General features: G+C 36.7%; 1 protein-coding gene across 4 annotated transcripts in view; it reads right to left on the bottom strand.

Moving 5' to 3' along the window:
* Positions 1-3,677: 3,677 nt before the first annotated feature.
* The window catches only part of Togaram1 (TOG array regulator of axonemal microtubules 1), a 62,985-nt gene continuing 42,138 nt past the window's right edge, over positions 3,678-24,524 (bottom strand). For 3 of the 4 annotated variants that reach the window (XM_032907830.1, XM_032907831.1, XM_032907832.1), the window contains 9 exons: positions 21,435-21,540; positions 20,758-20,993; positions 18,346-18,504; positions 14,427-14,553; positions 12,697-12,815; positions 9,524-9,713; positions 6,811-7,030; positions 5,879-5,965; positions 3,678-4,851 (listed from right to left, as the gene is read on the bottom strand). In XM_032907830.1, coding sequence (XP_032763721.1) covers positions 4,586-4,851; positions 5,879-5,965; positions 6,811-7,030; positions 9,524-9,713; positions 12,697-12,815; positions 14,427-14,553; positions 18,346-18,504; positions 20,758-20,993; positions 21,435-21,540 — 1,510 coding nt within the window. In that variant the 3' untranslated portion in view covers positions 3,678-4,585. The remainder of the gene's footprint in view (positions 4,852-5,878; positions 5,966-6,810; positions 7,031-9,523; positions 9,714-12,696; positions 12,816-14,426; positions 14,554-18,345; positions 18,505-20,757; positions 20,994-21,434; positions 21,541-24,524) is intronic. The other variant, XR_004388485.1, reaches the window with a different exon arrangement.

The raw sequence follows: 24,524 nt of genomic DNA, 5'->3' as shown, positions 1-24,524 counted from the left end.
TGAATGGGAAGTCCAAGAATATAGTAGTTGCTCAATCCCACGGGGCTGGTTGTTTCAGCTGGTCTTCTGTAGAAGTAGGTTTTAACAAATGTGCTAGCAAGTAAATGCAAGCAGGCAAAGAGGAGGAAATCTTCCTCCTTCCAATGTCTTCATGTCTCTAGCAGAAGGTGTGGCCCAGACTAAAGGTATGTACCACCACACCTGGATCTGGGACTTGTTTTGTCCTTCAACTCATAGATCCCCCTGCCTTAGTCTCCTGGAGTTAGGTGTGTACTACCTTACCCTGGGCCTAAGCTTTTTATAACAACTGTGCCTCAAGATCTCTATGCCAAGATCCAGGTCAGAAACTTGTGTCTTCCAGCCTCAAGATCTAGATCACAGGTGAGCCCTCCAATTCTGGATTGTAGTTCATTCCAGATGTATTCAAGTGGACAACCAGGAATAGCCATTACATTCCTCAAATCCTGATTTTGCTATTCCATCTACTTTTGAAAATATAGACTGGTGAAAGAGCAAAATGGTTCTTTTGAGACTATTCAGAACAAGGCTTCTTTTTTATTCTTTCAAAACATAAGTGGTACAGTTCTGCTATCTCTGCATTTGTGAAGGCCTTTTATTTTTTTCTTTGTCTCGCCTTCTCTTTCCTTTCAAGCATATAATGGGACTCACAGTTAGCAAAGTGGTTCTATGGCAAATTAACACACCCATCGTATCACATGGGTTTCCTTGGTGTCTGTGTCTGAGGGGTGTGGGACAGAAATAGCTGAAGTATATTCATTCAAGAGGAATCCCACATAATTTAACACAGTACTATTAGCTATACTTTCATTGTGGATTAGCCACCTTCCTCTATTCATAATATGTATCTGTAGATTCATACTTCCAGGCCTACAGCCACTACTTTCCCAACTGTCAATCTCATCCTGTGTGCTTTATTTTTTAGCATTGTATCTTTGAAGATTTTTTTTTTTTTTGGTTATGTTTTTTTCCTTCAGTGTGAGATCATGTAGTTTCCTTTCTCTGTCTGGCTTGTTTCACTTAGCATGAAACTTTCAAAGGGAAAAAATTAATAAGAAAACAAAGAACCCTATTTTTAAAATGTGCACATAGCAAATAAACACAAATGGAAGAGCACAATCGATCAGAAGATGCTTGCCATTAAACCTAGGAACCTGCGTACAATTCACTGAGTTCTGATAACAGGAGGAGAATATGGACTTCTGCAAGTTGTCTCTGACCTCCATACACATGCTGTTGGTTCTGTGCTTGTACACACACACACACACACACACACACACACACACACACAAATATACAAAGTAAATCTAATTTTAAAAAGGCAAGTAATTGGCCAACAGACATGTGAAAAATCATGTCCAACATCACCAAAAAAAATAAAAATACATTTTAAAAACATGGTAAGCCAGGTGTAGTGTTGTGGTCTATACTTGTAATTTCAATTGTACTGGAGGAATTGGCAGGACACTACTGAGGAATTGGCAGAAGAATCATCACTTAAGGCTAGATCCTATCTCAAAATCAAACAAGCAGACAACATAAAAACCACAATGAGTTCTTACACTAGTCCTCTTGGGATTCTTTCCCCCAAAGTCAAAGAGTGTTAGAAAGAAAGTGGAGAAAAGAAACCTTTGTATCTTGTTGGTGAAAATTAAAGTTATGCATACAGTATGATAAACTAAATTGAATTTTTTAAATTTAAAATTAGAGTAAGTATATGATGCTCTGAATACTTAATTTTTTTTAAAAAGTATTATTTATTTTATGTATATGAGTACAATGTAGCTATCTTCAGACATACCAGAAGAGGGTATCACAAATGGTTGTGAGCCACCATGTGGTTGCTGGGAATTGAACTGAGGACCTCTGGAGGAGCAGTCAGAGTGCTCTTACCTGCTGAGTCATCTCTCCAGCCCCCTTGAATATTTAATTATGCATGGTTATACAGCAAAAGGAAAAGAAATCAACACAATAAGATTTCTTCGTGTCCATATTTATTACAGAATTATTCATGGTAGAAGAAATATGATATCTATTGTACTGGAAAGTTTTAGGTCAGCTTGATGAAAACTGAAGTCATCTGAGGGAACCTCAATTAAGAAAATGCCTCCATAATGTCAGGCTATACTAAAGCATGTAGGGCATTTTCTTAGTGATTGACATGGAAAGGCCCAGGCCATTGTGGATGATGCCACCCTTGAGCGGGTGGCCCTAGGTCTATAAGAAAACAGGCTGAGCCAGGCATGGAAGATCAAAGGCAGTAAGCTGGACTCCGCATCAGCGCTTGCCTCCAGGTTCCAGTACTATTTCAATTCCTGTCCTGACCTCTTTCAGTGATGAACTACAATGTGGCAATGTAAGCCAAATAAACCCTTTCCAACTTGCTTTTGGGCATGGTATTTAATCACAGCAATAGTAAACCTAAGACATCCATCTAAGTATCTTTCAATGGATCAAGAAAGTATGATATATGCAAAAGGTACACACACAGACACAGACACACACAGACACACACACACACACAGACACACACACAACACAGACACACACACACACACACACACTCTTCAAGCATAAAAGGAAACCCTGTCATTTGCTGCAGTTTGGGTGTAACTGGAGAACATTATCTAAGTGAAATGAAACAGGAACAGACACAAACATAATCAAGTGTGTAATTTAAGATGATCTAATGTATAACCTAAAATGGTTGGATTCAAGGAAGTGGGGGTTAGCAGGACTCATGGGAAATATATTAAAGACACTAAGTTCTACTGAGAATTAGTTCTGTACATCTGCTGTATATCATAATGATTATGGTTAACAATAATGTATATTTTCAAACTGCATAAAAGGAGGCTTTAAGTGTCCTTACCATAAAGAAACACATGTTATCTTATAATATATTTATAGGAGAGCATCAAATTGTACTCCATAAATATATGTAATAAATATACCCTCGCTTATGCAAATTACAATTATTTGAATATAAGCTTCATTATGAAATTAATATAAAGTTGTAATTTGATTCTAGAAGTTTTACCTTCAGAGTTCCTTAAAAATATTTATTTTCTGACCCTATTCAGAAAAAAAAATCTGTCAATTATAAACCTGAACTACAGGCCTATAGTTTACCTATAAGAAAATATGATGTCTTTGTAATTATAATGATGACTCTTCATTGTCCTCTCACTTACCTTTAAATAGGATCAGACTGTTTTTCTGTTTGCTTCCTCAAAAGTTACAAGTACACACAAAAAGCATTACTTTAGAAACAGGCCGACAGCAGCCAGGTACAGTACATGCTTATGGTCAGTAAGCTCCTGGGTTCCTTCCATAGCACATGCCCTCCCCAGAGGCAGCCACGGAAACGGGAAACTCACTGATCCATGAACTTAAAAAAGAAAACCAGAGAATCAGAATTTAAAGATCAAATAAGACCTTAAAATGCATCTAGCCTAGCTCTTAGAAACCAGAGAAAAGAGCCTAGACTCACACCTAAGGCCATGTAGCTAATTTCCTGTAATTCAAGAATGAAAACTTGGGTCTTCTCTTAGGCTGCAGTGATAAAGCCCATGAAATAAAAAAAAATAGATCAGTATTAAAATTTGTTTTCACTTTAACATATATGAGTTAGAAAAATAGGACACCTGTCACACATCTACAGAAATAAATCCTTTTATTTTAAACATTCCTTTTCTTCTTTAAGATGCATACAGTACTTGTAAGCCCAAGAATTCTGAGAAAAACTATAGAAGACCTGGCACTATTTTTGAGAATTACACAAATGGGCAGCAAAATAACACCTTTATAAATGGACAGACATACACAAATTAAAAATTTAGTGTTTGCACACAAAAATAAAGTTACATTCAGCACGTTTCTTGAACGTGCGTTCAAATGTTTAATGTTTTCTAAGCTTTGGTCATCATGCTTTATTATAACTCTTAAATTTCACAATTGTGCAGATGATTAAACCCAAAAGTTTAGCGCATATATATATATATAATACATATATATATTTTATATATATATATATAAACAGCAGCTATAGGAAGCTAATACTGCATAATCAGATTAGCAGACTGATTCAAAAACATGTTATTCACAATCAGCACACAAAGCTTATTTTGTGATAACAGTTAATTGACTTTTCTTCCACTTTATAAAACAAGGCAGAGTAATGAGACATAGCAGAACATGATTACATAATAAAAAGTATATTTTTAATTACAAATCTAATTGTACATATGGGGCAACAAATTGCAGTTTCTATAGAATAGTGCAAATGAGCAGGACTTTTCCCAAAAACATGTAAAATTTAGTTCATCCCAGGTGCCACAGATTTCATATCAGTTTATATTTCCTATTAATTTATATTCATTATTTTAGGTTTTCATGTGATGGCTATAAGGACAGATCTGTACTCACAGGTAGGCTGCAAATATACATAGCCCCTGACTTAATTTACTGGACATGAAATTCAGGCACTCAAAATAAAAAATGTAACTTTAAAAAGATTTCATCTGTCATCACATAAATTGTTCATCATAACTAGTTCATTAAAAACTCATAATTCACTTAAAACTGTCACATCAAGTAATTCCTCTAAACTTTTTTTGATATGTGGTGGTTGAGATGCAGCCTGATTTAATAGATTCTGACCCATCTGTGTGAAAAGTGCTTTTGATAATTTAGCTGTGGCTGTTCGTATATTTCCGCCAGCTCCAGGCAGGGAGCCACTGTGTGTCATAGTTCCTAAGAGGTGCCATAAAACCACCAGCACTTTCTGTTCTGTGGCATGAGGCTTCCTTTGATAAAGCTCCATGACAATATCTGCAACAGAAAAGACGAGCAACAGTCAGAGCTTCCTCAGTAACCCACGGACGTTAGTAACAGGGGTCCAGACACGGGCTTCCACCCTGGGCGACTGTCCTAAATGTTAGGCCTTAATCACAAAACAGAACAAACAAATAAAAACAAGCAGGCAACGCTTGGAAAGATTGAGATTGTCAGGTGTCAAGAGTGCCCTATATATGACAACTAGTTCAGGAAAAAAAATGCTAAAGAGCTCAACATTTTCCAGATACAGGTAAATACAGTTTATAGAGCTCAACTCATGAGCCTTTCATCAAACAAACAACACGAAGCCTTCCTTCTTCCACGAGCGTCCACATTGACTCTAACGCCTGTGTAAGGAATGACGGACTTTTCTCTCATCCTTTCCCCGCTCCTCTTTAAACACTCCAGTGTTGGGCATCAAACCCAGATGTTCAGGAGTGCTAAGCAAACAATGCATCATAGAAAGAACTACAACCTCAGTCCTAGAATTATTTTAAAGACTATTTTGGAGTACTATTTTGTAGACTATTATACAATTTATTTCTACTCTGAATAGCAATCATATTGAATTGACAGCTATATTAAATTAAATGGAAACACCCATCAATTTATCCTTAATATTATCTGCAGGAAAATAAACATACCTGGTGATCGTCATATATATATGTCACTGTATATAATATACTTATATAAAAATGGCTTTACATAAACTCTGTGCTAGGTATAATGAATATATCTCAATTAAAATTCATATTAAGAGTATATTACTTTAGAAATTACTTCTTAGGACCGGGGAGTGGTGGCACTCCCGGTACTCAGAAAGCAGAGGCAAGCAGATCTCTATGAGTTCAAGGACATCTTGGTCTACAGAGGAAGTTCCAGGACAACCAGAGCTACAAAGAAAAACTCTGACTCCAAAAACAAAACAAAACAGCATTAACAACAACAACAACAACAACAACATAAAATAAACCCAAAAAACGAAAAGGAAGAAAGAATTTATCACTTAAAGCTATTTTACCAGCAAGCTTTTCTGTCATATCTTGTTTTGCTTTTCCATTTAGAAACTGAGCTTTTGTGCAAAATGGCTGTAGAAGCAAGTAATTATCTAAAATAAAAAAATAAAAAGAATCATGTCTAAGAATGAGATCTCAATAATTCTAACTTAACAGCAATAATAAGAAAAAGAAAAAATTTCAACAATGCAGATGGAATAACTTAAGAAGCCCACACACTTAATCCCTCCTTAGAGTTTTCTGTAACAAGTAAAGATGAAATGAAAATATCCATAAGACATTAAGGAAGCTACTACAGGGCATCTGGACATCTAAGTTTCAAATGACGGTGGTGTTATTATAAAACAAGAAAATTGTTTTTTATGGAAAAGTGGTTTTTACATTTAATGATATTTTTAGAAAAGTATTTTTTTTATCATAAGTACATTATTTCTCCCTTCACTTTTCTCCTTCTAAACTCACATTTCAAAAGATTCACAAGAAGTTATTCAGATCTCTGATTTCAGGGCCAGCCTGGGCTACAGAGTAAATTCCAGGACAGTCAAGAAACCCTGTCTCGAGTTAAAAAAAAAAAATCAAAATACAGGTAGGTCCATGCAACTATTAATTTACTGACATGCATGAATCATTCTTTTAGAATGATTCTTATAGCTGTATTATATTCTATGTCGTGACATAGTTTCCATGTTGTCCCAAAGCATTTATACTTTATATTTAAATCTATAATCCATTTTAATCTCATAAAAATGAGTTAAAGAATAAGCACACAATAAAAAAGATAATCAATTTAAGTATTTCATCACTTAATTTATGAAAAAAGTTTTAGATACACTATTAAATGAAAAATATTACTTATTTCAACATATAAAAATACATAGGACTAGAAAGCATGAATGTTACATCAAGATAATTTGAGTATCAATTTAGGATTCCTTACCTACGTGTTGACTCAAGGCATGAACAACATTTGTGGCTGCAGCATAGATGCCTGGATTCTTGGAATTCAGATTGTTATCCACAATTGCAGGAATTAGCATATTGATTATAGGAGACAAGTTGTCTCTAAGCAAAGGAATCATTTTATGCATTGTTTCTAGAGCCACCAGATTCACTTTGCTGTTAGAATCATGAAGTCGAGATTTAAAAGCATCAAAGATCTGGAAACAAATTGGTAAATTACTTAAAGTAAAACAATTGTTTATCCTATTGTCCTTTTTGTCATTTCATTTCTGCTTTACTCTCTCTCTCTCTACATACACACAGACACACACAATTTAGAATGAACCTAAGATAATAGAAACTTCAATTTGTTAAATTTAAATTTTACAAGTAGTAAAAATTTACTCTAAAAGATGTTTTAATGAATTAAGGTTACAAATGTGGTTTGAGGCCACTGTGAACCTGACTAATGTGCTATTAGCTTGAAGATGTGGATCAACCTCATTTGATGCTAAGAACTTGGGGAAATTGTCTATATCTTTATTCAGAACAAAAGATGAAGAAATTTTACTGTAGATAGTTTATATAACTTTAGTTTAAATTGTTAGGACAACTAGATTAATGTCCCTCCCGGCCGTTAACTACAGTAAGAATCAAACCCCAGGTCTCATGCTTCCATGCTAGGTAAGTGTTCCCTCACTAATCTGGATCTCTAGTGCCTAAGACTCTCAATTTTGGGTTTTTTGTTTGTTTTTGTTTTCCAGGCTGCTCTTGAACTAGCATGAAGCTAAGGATGACCTGGAACTGTAGGCATGCACCATACCCTAGTTCATGTGGTACTGGTATCTAACCTTTGTGTGTTTTAAGCAAGCACTCTACATCCACAGTCTTCTCAGAATAACATTTTATCAATACTTTAACAATTATTCCTTTTTCTTCAAATTTGTTAACTTTAATAATCTCAACACACTATATAATGGATGTTAAGTAAGCTTTAAGTCAGGTCAGGCAATCAAAGAGCTATTCTATGAAGCTAAGGCCATTAACTAATCATTTCTTATACTTACTTATTTTTAATTTTTCATGTTAAAAATAATTTAACCAAGAGATTTACTTTTATTTAACAGATACCAGAAACCTACTCACTGGAATATAGAAGTAATTATGGTATATTTGTCAAGTTTAATGTCAAGTTTTAAGTTTGGCAACTTAAAATGGAATTTAATTAGATTACTAATAGGTTAACTCAATTAACTTCTAGTAAACAGAAATAACCTGTGCTCTTACACTACATGTTTACCGATCTCCATGCCCTTTGTTTATATAAAGATACATAAAAACAAAAATTATGTAATATATAAAGTAGGATAAAGTATATATCCTGATTTTGTATAGATTTCTAACATACATAAAAATCTTTTTTAAATTTTATTAATTTTTTTTTTATTTATACAAGCACACTGTGAATGTCTTCAAACACACCAGAAGAGGGCACCAGACCTCATTACAGATGATTGTTAGCCACCATGTGGTTGCTAGAAATTGAACTCAAACCTGTGGAAGGACAGCTCTTAACCGCTGAGCCATCTCTCCAGCCCCCACATAAAAAGTTTTAATGTCTGTAATGAAGCCATACTAAGTTTCTTAAATTGTCATGTTTTTTAGAGTATACACTTAGTCTCTCAACATATATTTACTAAAGCCAGGCTGAGAATTCTCAAAATATTAGTAGCTTACCAATATGTGGGATGTTTCAAAGAAACATTGATTTTCTTTTTCTTTTTTTTTTTTTACTATTTATTTATTTGTATATATATATGAGTACACTGTTGCTGTCTTCAGACACACCAGAAGAGGGCATCAGATCCCATCACAGATGGTTGTGAGCCACCATGTGGTTGCTAGGGATTGAACTCAGGACCTCTGGAAGAGCAGTCAGTGCTCTTACACTGAGCCATCTTGCCAGCTCCCGACTCCTTTCTTTTTAAGAGTTTCATTTTTATTTATGTATATGTGTGCTTCTGGGTATGTGCGTGTAAACAGGTTCCCTCAGAGTTTCAGGCAGCTACAAGCTGCCAGAGTGGGAGCTGGGAAACCAACTCAGGTCCTTTGAAAGAGCAAACACTCTGAACTGCAGAGCTATCTTTCCAGATATGACATATGACCATTTTCATATTTTTTTTCTATTTCATTTTAGTTGCCACAGCATGTCAAATTCTATGTGATCCATAACTGACATCAAACTTACGTTTAACACTTTTAAAAAACATATATAAAGCTCCATGGTTTTGGATAACTTGCTATACTATTTTTTTAAATTTTTTTTCTTTACTGGCTATAGATTACAAATGAAAAGTACTCTTGAAGGGCCATGATGCCAAAGCCAAGGACCTGAATTTGATCATTGGATCCCGTATGTGAAAGAAGTGAACTACCTCTTTTTTTTTTTTTTTTTTTTTTTTTTTTTTTTGGAGCTGGGGACGAACAGGGCCTTGCAGCTTATAGGCAAGCACTCTACCACTGAGCTAAATCCCAACCCTGTGAACTACCTCTTAAAGCTGTCCTCTGCATTCCATGTATGGGCAGGTAGGACTCATGTACATATACATGTGTACACACACACACACACACACACACACACACACACACACACACACACACACACACACACACACCACAATGCTTAACAAAGTTAACTTTGAGTTTCTTACCTTCACAATGTTGCCTACAACAAGCTCTTGATTGTTTTCAGTGTCTGATAAAAGTTGTTTAATCCCATTAATACGATCACGAAAGTCTTTTGCATTTAATAGCCCTGTTATGACTTTAATATACTCAGCACTTTCTAAGGAATTACGAGGAGCTGATTTTCTGGGGACTTCTCGAACTTCAGTTACTTCCCTAAAATGAAAGATATTTTATTTTTACTTCCCTACAAAACCCAAAATTAAAAAATCTTTTTACAAATTCAATTTTTATTTTTAAGAACTTTTGTAGCCCACCTGTGTTGGGAACTCCAATGATTTACTAGAAAGACTCATAAAGTCAACATAGTTTTACTAATGGCTGAGATTTATAAACACAGATACCAATCAAATCTGCAGAGGGAAGGCACATAGATCTAAGACTAAAGAAAACCAGACACAAGTTTTGTTGTTGTTTTGTTTGTTTTGCTTTGTTTTGCTGAGACAGAATCCCCTATATAGCTCCTTGTTGGCTTAGAAATTGCAGACAAGACTGGTCTCAAATTCACAGAGATCTACTTTGGCTCTGCCTCTCCAGTATTGGGATTAAAAAATGTGTGCTACCATGTCTGGCTAGATGCAAGCTTTTAAGGAACCTGTCACAGCAGCACTGCTTAGAACATGTGAGATATATTCTAACAAGAAGATTATTAAAGATAAAGACTCTTCCCTGGATTTTCATTGTGTCTGCCTAGGATGTGACAAAATTTCAGACTCCCTGAAGGAAAGTAGCTCCTCTATATGTTCTTATATGTTCAGACAATCTATGCACAATAAACAAGCTTAAAAATCAGAGAATAGTGTATATATGCATTGTACGTACACACACATCTACCAAAAGGAAAGAAGTATCTTTTAATAATGCTGGCCACTGTTGTGGTTTGCCCTGAAGCTATCTGTATTTTGGTGCTAATTCCACTGCCCCAAGGACAGCTGCCTAGTCAGTACTCAGGACTCAGGTGACTTCACCAGAACCTCCTCTCCATTGAATTTGTAAAGTACAGGTGAGGGGCAGGTACAGGATAGAAGGAGGCCTGTCAGTGGAGAAGGAAGGAAGGATGGGTGGGAGAGAAGTTTGAAGGAAGAGGAGGAGACTAGACAGAGACAGGAGACGGAGAGAGGGAAGAAGCCGTGGCAGGACAGGATGGCAGGTGATGTTAAGATTCTGCTCTGTGTATTTACAGGTTGTTATTAATGTTCTCAAGGGATGGATAGTGCCGGGCTTTGTATGTTTAAGTGGGCAATTATATTTTACCTATTGGGTCTAAGATTATTGTGTTGTGTGTTCTTTTATGTGAGGGTTTGAGTGTAAGAAAGTGTGCGGCTGGGATGTGTTTCCGCCAAGATATCTAGCAGATATCTTGGGCCCCATGGTATGGACCCAGCAGGGTAAAAGACCAACCATATTTTTTTTTAATTTTTATATTTATACAACAACAGGCCACTTAGAGCACTGAAGCTGGCATTCTATTTTCTAATGCTAGTAAAAGATTAACTTTGCAGGCAAATTAAGAAAAGCATTTTGTCCCAATCAATTTACTTATTTTTTTTGTTTTGTTTTGTTTTGTTTTGTTTTATTTGAGACAGGGTCTTTCTAAATTATCACTGGCTATCTTCCACTTCAAAAGGAACCTCCTGCCTCTACCTTCCTACCCAGTGCTGGGATGAAAAATGTATACCATCAAACCTGGCCAAGATCAGCAGTTTTAAACTGGATGAGATAGTACATATCTTTAATCCCGGCACTCAAGAGGCAGAGACAGGTGGATCTCTGAGTTTGAGGACAGCCAGGCCTTCATAGAAAGACCCTGTCTAGAATAAACAAACAAATAAGTAGATTAACAAAGGGAGACACTGGATGTCAACTCTGGCCTCTACATGTACATGCATACGTGAATGCTCCCGTGCGTGTGTGGTTATATCTTATCTAATATCTTCCTGAAGTCTTAAAGCCATATCATGTAGCAGCATCGAGACAGGTAAGACAATATGGTTCACTGCCAAAAGATATACTGCCCTATATCTCACCTAATAACCTCACTAACCTGCTAAGGTCAGAGAACCCTCCCTTCTCATCTGGGACATCTAAAGTTTCTCATTTTTCTGTGGGTTGAGATTGGAACCTTTTATCCCAGCTTCAGTGCAGTAAGTGGCCAGCATTATTAAAAGATACTTCTTTCCTTTTGGTAGATGTGTGTGTATATACAATGCATATATACACAATGAGTGTGAATGTAGGCCCTTGCATGCCATGGTACTCATGCAGAGTACAAACTTTCATTTGGTATTAAATATATGATATAGGAGGTCCAAGGTCATTATGGGTAGTGTCATTGGGCTGGTCGTCCTGGGTTCTATAAAAAAGCAGGGAAGCCACGAGGAGCAAGCCAGTAAGCAGCACTCTGCTATAGCTTCTATATCAGCTCCTACCTACAGGTTCCTACCCTGTGTGCACTCATGTCCTTAAGTGGAAGCTTAAGCTAAATAAACCCTTTCCTCCCAAAGTTACTTTGGTCGTAGTGTTTTATAACTAGGACACCTATGAGCCTATTCATAAACACTCTTTAAAAATAGATTAAAAATATATCAGATAGGGGCCTTTAAGACTTTATGGCATGCTTAAGTAACTTAACAGACACAACTCTATCAAGCTATCATTACTACTTTTCTGGTATGAAGTTTTGAATCCTAAGAATTTAAGCTTGAGGACCTGAGTTCCGTCACTGGGACTCATACAGTAAAAACGAACTGACTCTTAGGGATTGTCTGTTGACTTCCACATGCTCACTGTGGCACGTGCTTCCCCTCCCAAAGACATGCACACACAAAAGATAAACAATGTAATTTAAAATTTTTTTTGAGAAACTAGGTAACAGAAAGGTCATAATGATAGTTTAAAAGATTTTAAAAATTCTATTATCAGTATATAATGATTGCTTATAGCTTAAAACTGTGTATACAATAATACTTAATAAGAACTCAACAGTATCAATTTTTTTAGTTGGCATTACAAATTAGTTATATATGCTAAAACAGTTTTGTTTAAAAATGTTCTTTCCTACCGAGATAGGCCATTAGAACATCAAGTGGAGAATAATGAGGGTCATTTCTCAACAGTGTAGATGATCAGATTATGTTACCTCTCAGAAGAACTGAAAGCATCTCGAGAAACTGATGATGATCTTGTGTTCCCAACACTACCAGTATGAGATCGCCTTCCTTTTGCTGATGGGGTGTCTAGTGGTATCTCTCCCAAACCCTATAAGTAAACACAAAGTCAATGTGAGACTTCTTAAAATTAGCAGTGGAACAGAAATTTTGAAATTGACTTTTCAAAATAGCCCTGATAAAAGACAGGAACTGTTGTAAGGAGCCTGGAGAGATAGCTCAGTGGGTAAAAGTACTTGTTGTGCATTCCAGATGGCCCAACTTCAATTCCTGAAACCCACACAAAAGCTGAGTTGAGTGGAGAACCAATTCTACAAAGTTGTTCCCTAACCTCCACATGCTTACCATGATATGCTCGCAATTACGCACACGCACACACACACACAGAAACACACACTAAAAATATCAAACATTTTTCTGTTTATTATACTTGAACTGAGGTGCAATATAATAAACTTCAATTTAGTCATTTCTTTGCATGCCTATTTTATTTTTGGTAAGTTCTATATGAGCAAATTCTCTAGAAAATATTAATATATCAATATTAATAGGCAGAAAATTGGTCTAATATACATATATATGTATATATATATTCCCTTATAATTGAGTCCTTAGCCCAAGGTCATTAAAAAGGTGACAGGAAGTTATGATATAAAAATTATATACTAAGCACATTAAAAATTTTTTTACATTTTACATTTTTTTACATTTTACATTTTCTACAGTTATAGAAATGAACTGCTGTACTGACTATTATGTGGTCAGAATTGTAATCCAAGTCTTACAGTTCTAACGTAACAAACAACAGCCTACCATATTTAAAATTTTCTTCAATGTCCTACCATCATTTATATCATCTATTACTTATTTTTAAGATTTACTTTAAAAATTATTGTCACTATTATTTCTTGTGTTTTTTCTATTGGTATGACAGTGCACCGTATGTTTGCCTGGTCCTAGGAGTCCTGAAGAAGACAGTAGTCCTGTATATTCAAGTTACAGACAGTTGTAGGTGCTAGGAATTGAACCTGTGTCCTCTGGAAGAGTAGCCTATGCTCTTAACCACTAAGGCATCTCTCCAGCCCCAATATTTAAGTCTTAATAAGCAATAGACATTTACTCTTTAGGGCCAAATGTACATACATCTAGTGAGAGTTGCAGTGCAGCACTACTTCAAAATCGGTTACATAAAAATAATCTAAAAAACAACTGTTCAATTGTTTATATTATTTACCATTAAGGGAAAAAGAAACCTTGTGCCTACTTTTACTTACTCATTTCTTTTTTTTTTTTTTCAAATATTTTTATTTATTATGTATACAGTGTTGTGCCTGCATGTCTGCCTGCAGGCCAGAAGAGGGCACCAGATCTCATTACAGATGGTTGTGAGCCACCAAGTGGTTGCTGGGAATTGAATTTAGGACCTCTGGAAGAGCAGTCAGTGCTCTTAACCTCTGAGCCATCTCTCCAGCCCTACTTACTCATTTCTTAATCTATTAATTAATTAGTTACTTTATTTATCTGGAGGCTTTTTTGAGACTAGGCATTATGTTGCCAAGGCTAAGCCAGCACTCAATATGCAGCTGAGCTGAGGATGCCCTTTCTTCTGATTTTCATGTCTCTGCCTTTCAAATGCTGTGAATGCCTGGCTTATAAGCTTTGTTTTAAAAATTGTTTTACAAAACGAACTTGATTTACATACCTTTTGCCGTAAATTTTTAACGGATTCTTTAATATATGGCAAATCTTTAGATGGGATATACTTTTCAAGTAGTTTTTCAAAGTTAGGATGACCCATCATGAGGAAAAGCATCTTTCGACCATAATACCTATGGATTTGTGAGAAATACATAAATACTTTTGCATGTATTAACAAATTCCGTTTCTGTCCTGGATGTACTTTTCACAATGGATAGGGGCTATGGACAGAGAGACTGCTAAACCCTTCGGTAGGTAAGTCACTGAAACTCAGATATACTGACTGTACTCAAAAGAAAAGCATCCCCTTGCTCTCACATCTTCTCCCTTTTAAAGGCACTGCAGCTTAAATCTTTCAGCCATAAGTCAGATGGAAAGTACAAGGTCTGGAAAGTCTTGATGTGTGTGTGTGTGTGTGTGTGTGTGTGTGTGTGTGTGTGTGCTTGCACAGCAGTCCATATATAAGTGCAGAATGGAGAGCTAGGGGAAGTGTATCATCTCGGCATCCTCATGCATGGACCTTGCTGCTCCTCACCAGCCAAAATATCTGGCCTTTGTTAACCTTCTCTACATCCTGTCTTTCTGACTCTCTCTCTCCTTTCCTAACCCAACCTTAGCTGGATGTCACTCTTTAAAATTCTATTCTCTATTATTTAAGATACAAATTTTAAGGGGTTGGGGATTTAGCTCAGTGGTAGAGCGCTTACCTAGCAAGCGCAAGGCCCTGGGTTCGGTCCCCAGCTCCGAAAAAAGAAAAGAAAAAAAAAAAAAAAGATACAAATTTTAAAAATGAACCCAATTAAGGTTGAAATGCTACTAAAATTGTGGGATAGTCTTCAAGGTAAAGAAGCCCGATGTCAATCTAACAGCAGAACATCAGGCATCATAGTGGTGCATACTGGAGACATCTTGAGACAGAGATCTTAGTAGGACACTATCATTCCTAAAGGACAGGCCCTGCGACAAGTCACAGTTACACTTGTGCCGACAAGTGTCCACACAGGAAACTTTAAGACTCAGAAGACAAGTTCTTGTGAGAACAGAAAGATCTCAGGACAGTCTGTCAACCAGATCTCCTCAGTAATGAACTGAAGAAAAGGATGTGATAGCAGAGAACAGGAACTTTCCCCACAAATAGAGTAAGGCCTACAGCTATTCAGGAAAGAACACCCACCTACTCAACTGTAACTTAAGAACAATAACCTTGTAGTATAGACTATTAAGACAAAGGGGTCTGCCATAATGCTCAGGAATATTGGAAAGGCTGAAACAAACAAGAATTCAAACAACTGACCTAAAACCCCGAGTACCAATAAAACCCACAGACTACCTGTAAGCATTTTGTACCCTCTCAACTGCAGAGAACACAGGTTGGGTACACAGCTCTGCGGTGCAGTCCTTCCCTAGTGTATTAGGTTCTACATTTGACCCCAGCACAAAATGGAAAAACACAAAACAAAAAAGGGTAGACCTAGTAAAAGCTAAAGACATACCACATAATCACTAAGAATTCTTTATTTCTCTTTCTTACTAGTCAATGATTTAATCCTCCTGAACTCTTGTTTTGTTTTCTTTTGCTTTGAAGCAGAGTCTTTCTGAACAGCCCAGGTTACCCTTGAGCCTGAGGTCATCCCGCCTGCTTCAGCTTCCTGAGTTTTAGAATTACAGTACTACTATGCCTGGCTCTCCTGGATTTTTCTAAAAGTTTTTGTTGGTTTTGTTTTTCAACACAAGGTTTTCTCTGTGTAGTCGTAGATGTCCTGGAACTCACTCTGAAGACCACACTGGCCTCAGATTCAGAGATCCTCCTGGCTGTGCCTTCTGAATGCTGGGATCAAAGGTATGCACCACCACAACTGGGCTTATGAAACTTTTTAAGTGGTTCCCCTAAGCTGCCTTACTCAAATTCCTGGAATTTGTATGAGCTATCATTTGTGGATGGGCCTCATCTAATCAAACTGTCCTTAGAAATAGAAAGTTTCAGTGGGCACTGATAGAACAGGAGGTCAGAGAGACTCTATACTGGGGGAATTCAACATGCTATTGATAACTTGAAAATGTAGGAAGAAATATGCAAATAAGTGCAAGGAAGGACTCTTGCTGCCACCTAGCAAGGGAGTGGGAAACTGGTCCTCTAATCACTTGGTGAAAGCCTTGAATAAGTTTGGAAGTGACTTATTTTACAGGGCCTCTAGAAATAGCCTAATTCTGCCATCAACTTTATTTTAACCACGTGGAACACTAAGCAGGAGACTCAGTTGGGTCATGCTAGACTTCTCAAGTAAAGAACTGAGTAACTGATGTAGCCCTACACAGATACATTTATGCTGATTTTTTACATAACAATAGAAAATGCATTTATTCTCAAAATTAGCTTTTGTATAAGGAATCCTACAAGATTAACTCTAGATATATGAATAACAGATATCTTTGTCTTAAAAGGTCAAAACATTTTAGATTTTTTAACTTTCCTGAACAAGGGATGCTCTTTCCACTTTTTAAATCAACTTTAAACAACAACACCTCCAAAAAACAAACCAAAAAACCCAAAACAAACAAACAAACAAAATGAATAAAAAAACCAGTCTCTTTAGTTCTGGCTGACCTGGAATTTACTGTCTAGACTAGGCTGACCACTAGAGATCCATCTGCTTCTGCCATCTGAGTGCCTGGATTAAAAGTACTCATCACTACTTCCTAAACACAACTTCCCCATGCTTAGACTGGTTACAATGTTAATCCTTCTAAAACTTACAAAACCGACCAACAAAGACTACAGAAGGGCAATAGTGATATAGAAAAAGAAATTAACCTAGATTTCTAACTAAATAAAAAATTTCTGCCAATGTTGCAATACAATTCTTGAGCACTATATATGAAGCAGCATATTTTGTAATTAAAATTAAAGTGATTAACCTTAAGGTGATTTGTTTAATAAAGAGTTAACAACCTATAGCAGGGCAGGAGAACACCCAGGGGAAGACAGGAACTCTGGGTAAGAGTCAGACTTGGGAGATTCAAATTGGACATAAAAAACTGAAGAGAGGTAAGGGGCCACGTAGCAGAACACAGATTAAAATCAACTGGTTACTGTAAAAGTTTAGAGCTAGTTGGAAACAAGCCTAAGCTAGGGTCTAAAGCATTCATATTAAGAAAAGGTCTCCGTGTCATTATTTGAGAGCTGATGCCTCAGAGACGGTCTGGCAGCATGCCACCACTATAGGTATCATGCTATAAATATTATCTTGCCTTCTTTTGCTGATTACTATTAACCTTCCTAGACTGGTTCAAGTAATAGTCACCAGAAATTCATAAAATATTCCAAGTATAAATACATTATTTTATGTTGCTACTATGTTGACATGTGTACCTCTTTCTTTGATTTTTATCTAATTTCTTTAAACACACAATTTTTCTTAAAATTTATTATGTGACTTTTGCCCAAAATAAAATTCTGCTTCTTTTCTGCTCATTCCAGTCTTGGGTCATTCAATGATTCAAAATCTTACTAAAAATTAGGAAGTGGCATCTGTAAATTTGGAGAACGTACCATGTGTTTGTTCAGTGTCACTTACAAATTGGCAAATAAGACGATCTCCTAGTATCAATCATTTCTCCATTCAGAAAAACTTTTTTTTTTTGTTTTTGTTTTTTAAGTCTCCACTTTCTAAAGCCTTATTTCTAAATCTTTAGAGCCAGCAAGATGACTCTGTGGGTAAAGGCACTGGTCTTCAAGCCAGTTTATGATTAACCCCAAGAACCCACATGGCAGAAGGAGACTTAGCAAACTGCTCTTACTTCCACATGCACACCATGACATGTGTGTCCCATGGCACACTGTGTCCCCCTGCTCCCACACACAAAATGAATAAATGTAAATTTTTAATAAAAAAAAGACTTAGAAAATATTACCAGTTATTCACCTGGTTTCTTGTGAGCTGTCTTGAGCAAACTTGGCAGCAGCAGGCAATAAACGTTCAGCCATATCCTTTGCTCCCGATGAAATTCGCTCTGGTTCCATACATTCTACTACATCTGCCAAGTGCTGGGCTGTACATCTTCTTACTGCAATATGCAGGTGGCTACAAGAAAACATGACCAAGTAAAACTAAGTTGAGGCACGAAATATTTTCCAAGAGTATTCACGGTAAACAAAATTAATTTGTTAAAAATTTAACAACTCCATAATATTCTTAAAAGATTACAATGACAAACGGTTCACATTATCTATCCGGAAGAAGATACACCAAAAATGTCAATACTTTTTATATTTATTAAGATTTGCTTTACTGCCTATATTGTGATCAATTTTAGAGGTTCTATGGGATGCTGCAAAAAAAAAGTATATTCCAAAGCTGTGAGATTGCATATCCTGCAGACAGCTATTAAATCCAATTGGTCTGTATTATTAGTGTGTGTGGGAATGTGAGTGTGGAAGCACACATGTCAATGTGCATATGTGGAGGGTAGAAGACAACTTTGGGAGTCGGCTTTCTTCTCCACCGTAGGCTCTGGGACAGAACTCAAGTAGTCAAGACAGGCAGCAGAGACCGTTACTTACTGAGCTATCTCATCCTCCACTCAAGCTTAGCACTCAGGTTTCTCTTTGATTTTTAGTTTCGCTGACCTATCAAAAGACTTGATAGGATAATAAAGTCACACACTAGTACTGCATCAAGATCTTTCCGATCTTTCATTCTTCTTAGTGTTTCTTTTATGAAGTTAGGAGTCTCAACATTAACTACATTTCTAATTATTATAGCTTCTTGATAACTGTTCCCTTCATTAATATGTATTCTGACTAGTTTTGGTTTGAACTCTATTTTATTAGGTATCAAAACAGCTACATTTGTTTATGGCTTCCATTTGCTTCAAAGGTTGACATCCATGTTTTGACTCTCAGTTGGTATGTCTTCCAGTGAGGTGTGCTTGCTATACACAGATGGATTTGGATTTTAATCTCCTCAGCTTCCCTGAAACTGTTATTTTTATTATTTACTTTGAGGCAGGTTTCCACTATATAGTTGTGATTAGTCAGTACTGTTAGGCAGGTCATGCTAATTTCTAACAGTCATCTGCCTCCTTCTGCCGCCCAAGGGCTGGGATGAAAGGATGCAGCACACCCAGAATGATCCGTGTGTTATTGGTGGGTTGAGCCCATTTGTTTTTAAGGCTATTATGGAGAGGCTGGGAACTGGCAATTCTGTGAACTGGTTCTGGTTGGTTGGACTAGTGTTAATTCTCTCTTTTCCCTATTCTTACTAGGGTTTGCTTACTGTCTGTCCTAGGAATGGATGGTTTTCTCATGCTCACTCTTCCTCTCATGAAATGTATTCTTTCCTGTGCTCATGTGAGTGACTTTCTTTTAAGTGTACAGTGTTCTTGAGTGTTTTCTTCAGTATTGTTTTGGTTATCATTAATTGCCATGGTTTGTGCATTAGGTTGAAAGGTCCCCATTTCCCCATCAGATTTAAAAGAGGCAGTTTTATCATATATCTTGGTTTGTAGTTATTTACTTTTATAGCTTAAACTATATCATTCCATATTTTCCAGGCTTTGAGCTGTGAGACATTTGATGTTATTCTGAGGTGCCTGTCTTTATAGGTTGGCTGGAAAGATTTTTTTTTTTTTGGTTGTTGCTGTTGAAGTCTTTTTTTTTTTAAGTGTGTGTATGTATATCTGCGTACATGTGTGTGGATAAGTATGAGTGTGGCAGTCAGAGGACAAGTCGTAGGAATTGTTTGCATCTTGCAGTATGTAAGTCCTGGGGACCAACCAAAGTCATCAAGCATGGTGGCAGGTAGCTTTGCCAGCTGAACCCTCTTACCAGACCCTTTATCATAGCTTTTAATATTGTTTCTCTGCTTTGCATTTTTGACAATGTTTTTATTAGCATTTGCTAATTAATACATAATAGATTTCATTATGACTTTTTACATCTTGACTATGATTTGCCATGGAAAAGTTCTTTTCTGGTCAAGTCTATGTGCAGTTATAAATGCCTTTATGTTTAGAGTTGCATTTCCATGCCAGTCTCACAAACAGCTTCTAGCCAATATGCTATCCAATCTTACTTCTAGCCAATCTTACTCTGAAGTCACCACGTACCTAGAACTGAAGAACATGACAGACAATAGTTAAGCTTTATTTAGTTTCATATCTTTGAATATATGTGATCTTATTAGAAAAACAATATTATCGTTCTTTTCATGCTGAACACAGTAATGTTATCATGTAGAGAGTATTTGTGCAAAATTTGCTTTTATCCTCACTATACACAGAATCACAATTTAATCTGTGGCTTGAGGATATTTTCAGATTATTTTGAACATTACCTTTGTCCTCCATTGATGAGAGAAATGACTGCACGTGCAGGAGTTACATTATTAACCATAGCTTTCAATGCCTTGTCAACGTCTTCCCTTATGAATGTATTCGATTCTCCAGCCTTGTGCAACAAAGCTCTGACTGCAGTATCTAGTTCTTGATCCATGCTCTTTTTCAGGTATGTAAAAAGATCACCTAAGCACACCACAGCAGCACGGGACACTCCAGAGCGTAAATTTTTCACCTAAAAAAACATTATGAAACAGGACGTTTCACCACATGTTATTAGAAACTCAGCAATATCACTCTGGAATGTGTATTAAGCATTAAAATATCATAAGATTACATGGTTTCTTGTTTAGCTAAGGTCTCTCTCTATAGTCCTGGTTGTCCTGAAACTCACTATGTAGACCATGATGCCCTTAAACTCACAAAGATCAGCCTGTATTTGCCTCCCTGCTGCTGAGATTACAGGCATGCACCACCATGCCTGTTCATAATTATGTGCTGTTATATATCCTAAAAATCAATATCAAATATTACATATTAAATATGCTCTACATTATATACAAGTACACTCAAATCATGTAAGACAGAGTTGTCTAAACAATATGACTATTGAGTTAAGTGTGGTATGTTAACTCCTAATTAATTAAACAATCCTCAACTTATCATAAAATATTACCTCTTGAACTACTGCAAAGGTTGTTTCATGTAATTTTGTGTTCAAAAGGTCAGAGTGAAAAGCAGCTAAGCATCGGACAAAATTCAGCCCCTCCATCTTCTTCTCCCTATGGACATAAAAATAATAAAATCATCTTGAAATGGGATTTAATTAGAATAGAACTTCCAATGTCTTTTCTTTCTTTTCTAATTTTTTTGGGGGGAGGTGAGGAAATTATTTTCTTATTTATTATTTCTTTACTTGTTATTTAGTAATCCCCAAAATCTCCCTATAAAAATTTAACAGTAAAGCCCACCATAACAGTCAAGGTAAGTTATTATTTCTCTCAGTAAAAGTACCATCTTCTTTCTGGAGAGTAGGAGACAAATAACATAACGAGTTAAGAAAAGCAGTAAGAGGACAAGGAAGGCAAAAGCGATTTGTTAGCTCACTGGTAAGGAAATGACTCAGGACATTAGAACCAACAGTGATTTCTATAGTTTGTATTTTTATCTTTCATTTTCAGACTTAAGGGGTCTGACGAAGGGTAGATACTAACAAAGGGAGGTTGGGACTCAGCTCTCATTTAGGTGTAACATATTTGATCATTTTCATTTCTGTGTATGAAGAATGTGAAGTATGAAACAACTAACAATTTAAAGATACTGCTGGTGTCCATCATGTGTGCACTATGTGTGAGTATGGGTGCATACCATGGAATGTATGTGGAGGTCAAAGGACAACCAGTGAAGTTCTCTCTACCATGGCTTCTTGGATCCAACTCAGGCTGTCAGGTTTACAGTGCTAGCAATTTTACCTGCTGAGCCATCTCCCCAGCCTAATTTGTTGTTTATTGTTGTTGTTGGTGGTGGTCTCATTCTAGTCCTGCCTGGCATGTGCACATGTATTATTTGTGTGTAGGCATATATGGATATTAGTGGAAAAGCCAGAGATCAACACTGGGTATCTTCCTCAATTACTCTCTACTTTATGTATCCAAACAGGGTCTCCCACTTGATCCCAGAGCTTGCCAATTCAGTTATCTAGCTAGTCAGTGTGGTCTAAGGGTCTCATGTATCTGATGATTTCTGAGCAATGGAATTGCTGGTGGGCATCTGGTTCTCATTTTTTCAGGGCAGGTATTTTATCCACAGAACCATTTCTTCACTCTATATTTTCAGTGTTTTTATTGTTTACTTTTTATATTCAGATTTATTACTCTTTTCTTCTACCATGTCTAGTCATCAATTAATCCCATTCAGTATATCTGTCATCTCAAAAAGTAAATAAAATAGTTATAATTATAGTTGTTTGTTAAATTTGTGTGTCATTTTCATATTAATTAAAATTGTTTTATATCTTTGTAGACCTATATTTTCCTTTTGTTTTGTTCTTTTTGTTGTTGTTGCTGTTGGGTTTTTTTGTTTTTTTTTCCAAACTTTACATCCCTAAGGCTCAGGGAGCACTGTGGAAGAGGGAGGGAAAAAAAACCTGTATGAGCCAGAGGATCAAGAGGTTTGCTGAGCAATTGTGTCTCACAGGACAGGTCAGGAGCTATACCCAGAAAGTATCACTGACATGACTACCTAACCATGAGCTAGAGAAGGACAGTAAGGTTAGATAAGAATAGATATGTGGAAGGTCGCAGGCTCCCAACACGTCTAGAAATCAGCTCAAGCTGAACTACAGTTATCCTCCTTTACCTACAGGATTTGTCTCCCTGGGCTTTCTCACTATGCTGTCTCTTGCTGTCTTCACTAGTCTCTCCACTCTTCCACTTCCCAAGCCCTGGCTATGTCTAGTCTGCTTTCTTTCCACTCTGCCCTGGGCTCTTTCAGAGGCTTCTGGATCTTTACTCTCTCTTACCTACAATAAGAACCCTCCCCAAATGTAGTGACCATGTCAGCAGTTCATTTACTGTACCCCCATGCAAACACTAAAGTGGATGGGGAAAAGCCCATGGAGTCCAGAAGAGGATATCAGATCTCATGTAGCTGTAGTTATAGATGACTGTGAGTCACCCTATGTATACTTGGAATCATAACCAAGGCCTCTGCAATTGCAACAAGCATCCTAATCACTGAGTCATCTCTCCAGCCATAGATAGTTTTAAATTCATATGTTCTATTGTCTTGTTTGCGGAGAGTTTTTTGAGGAGGAATGGGGAAAGACATGGTATTATATAACCCATGCTGCCTCAAACTCATTATGCAATACAGTCTGACTTTGAACTCCCAACCTACCTGCTGCCACTTCCCAGTTGCTCTGATTATAAGTGTATACCATCTCAGCTCTCTAATATACAACAGTATAGCTGACAATTCAATAGAGATATCTGCCATTTAAAATATATACACTCTGGTGATTTACAAAAAATAGTTGCCAAAGAAAGATGGTCCCTGCTATCAGAGGACTGAATTCCACAGTACTCCTCAAATAGAGTAGAAGAATCAGAAAGCACAACAGCAGAAAAAGAACCAACAGGCTAATCTTTCTAAGGCAAAATGAATTTACCAAGACAACAACAACAACAACAACAACAACAACAAAACAACAAATATAGTGGAGATTTAACAAAATAGTGACTAGAGTTTTAGTGAAGTGAGTCCTAATTGAAAGACAACTAAAGAAGGTTAAGAAATGAACAGGAGGGCTGGAGAGATGGCTCAGTTGTTAAAGGCTAGCCTCATAACCAAAAATGTAAGAAATGAACAGGAGGTAAAACTGTAGAGACAACAGTCTTTTTCTGAGAGCATTCCATTTGAAGGGGGGGAGGCAGAAATGGGCAAATGCATTACTGAGATTTTAAACTAGAAGCCATACATTATAACACACGGTATTTTTTTAGTACTGGGGATCAATCCAAGGGCCCGGCACTTGGCTAGCATGTGTGTTCAGTGAGTAACGCCTCAAGCTCAACAGCATACTTTGATGTTGATGGACACAGTCTGGAAGAGGAGGAATGATGATGAGGATTAAAAATGGACTGCAAGATATTTGAGGGAATCCAGGAGAACATGAGAAAAAAAAATGCCACCAGATGCTCCAGCTGAAACCTTACCAAGTGTTTACAGAATTTGGGATTATTTTCCCCCAAGACAGGGTTTCTCT

This window comes from Rattus rattus, chromosome 7 (genome assembly GCF_011064425.1).
Source record: "Rattus rattus isolate New Zealand chromosome 7, Rrattus_CSIRO_v1, whole genome shotgun sequence".
Lineage (NCBI taxonomy): Eukaryota > Metazoa > Chordata > Mammalia > Rodentia > Muridae > Rattus > Rattus rattus.
Note: the sequence above shows the minus strand (reverse complement) of the source record. Positions and strands in the feature narration are given on the sequence as shown.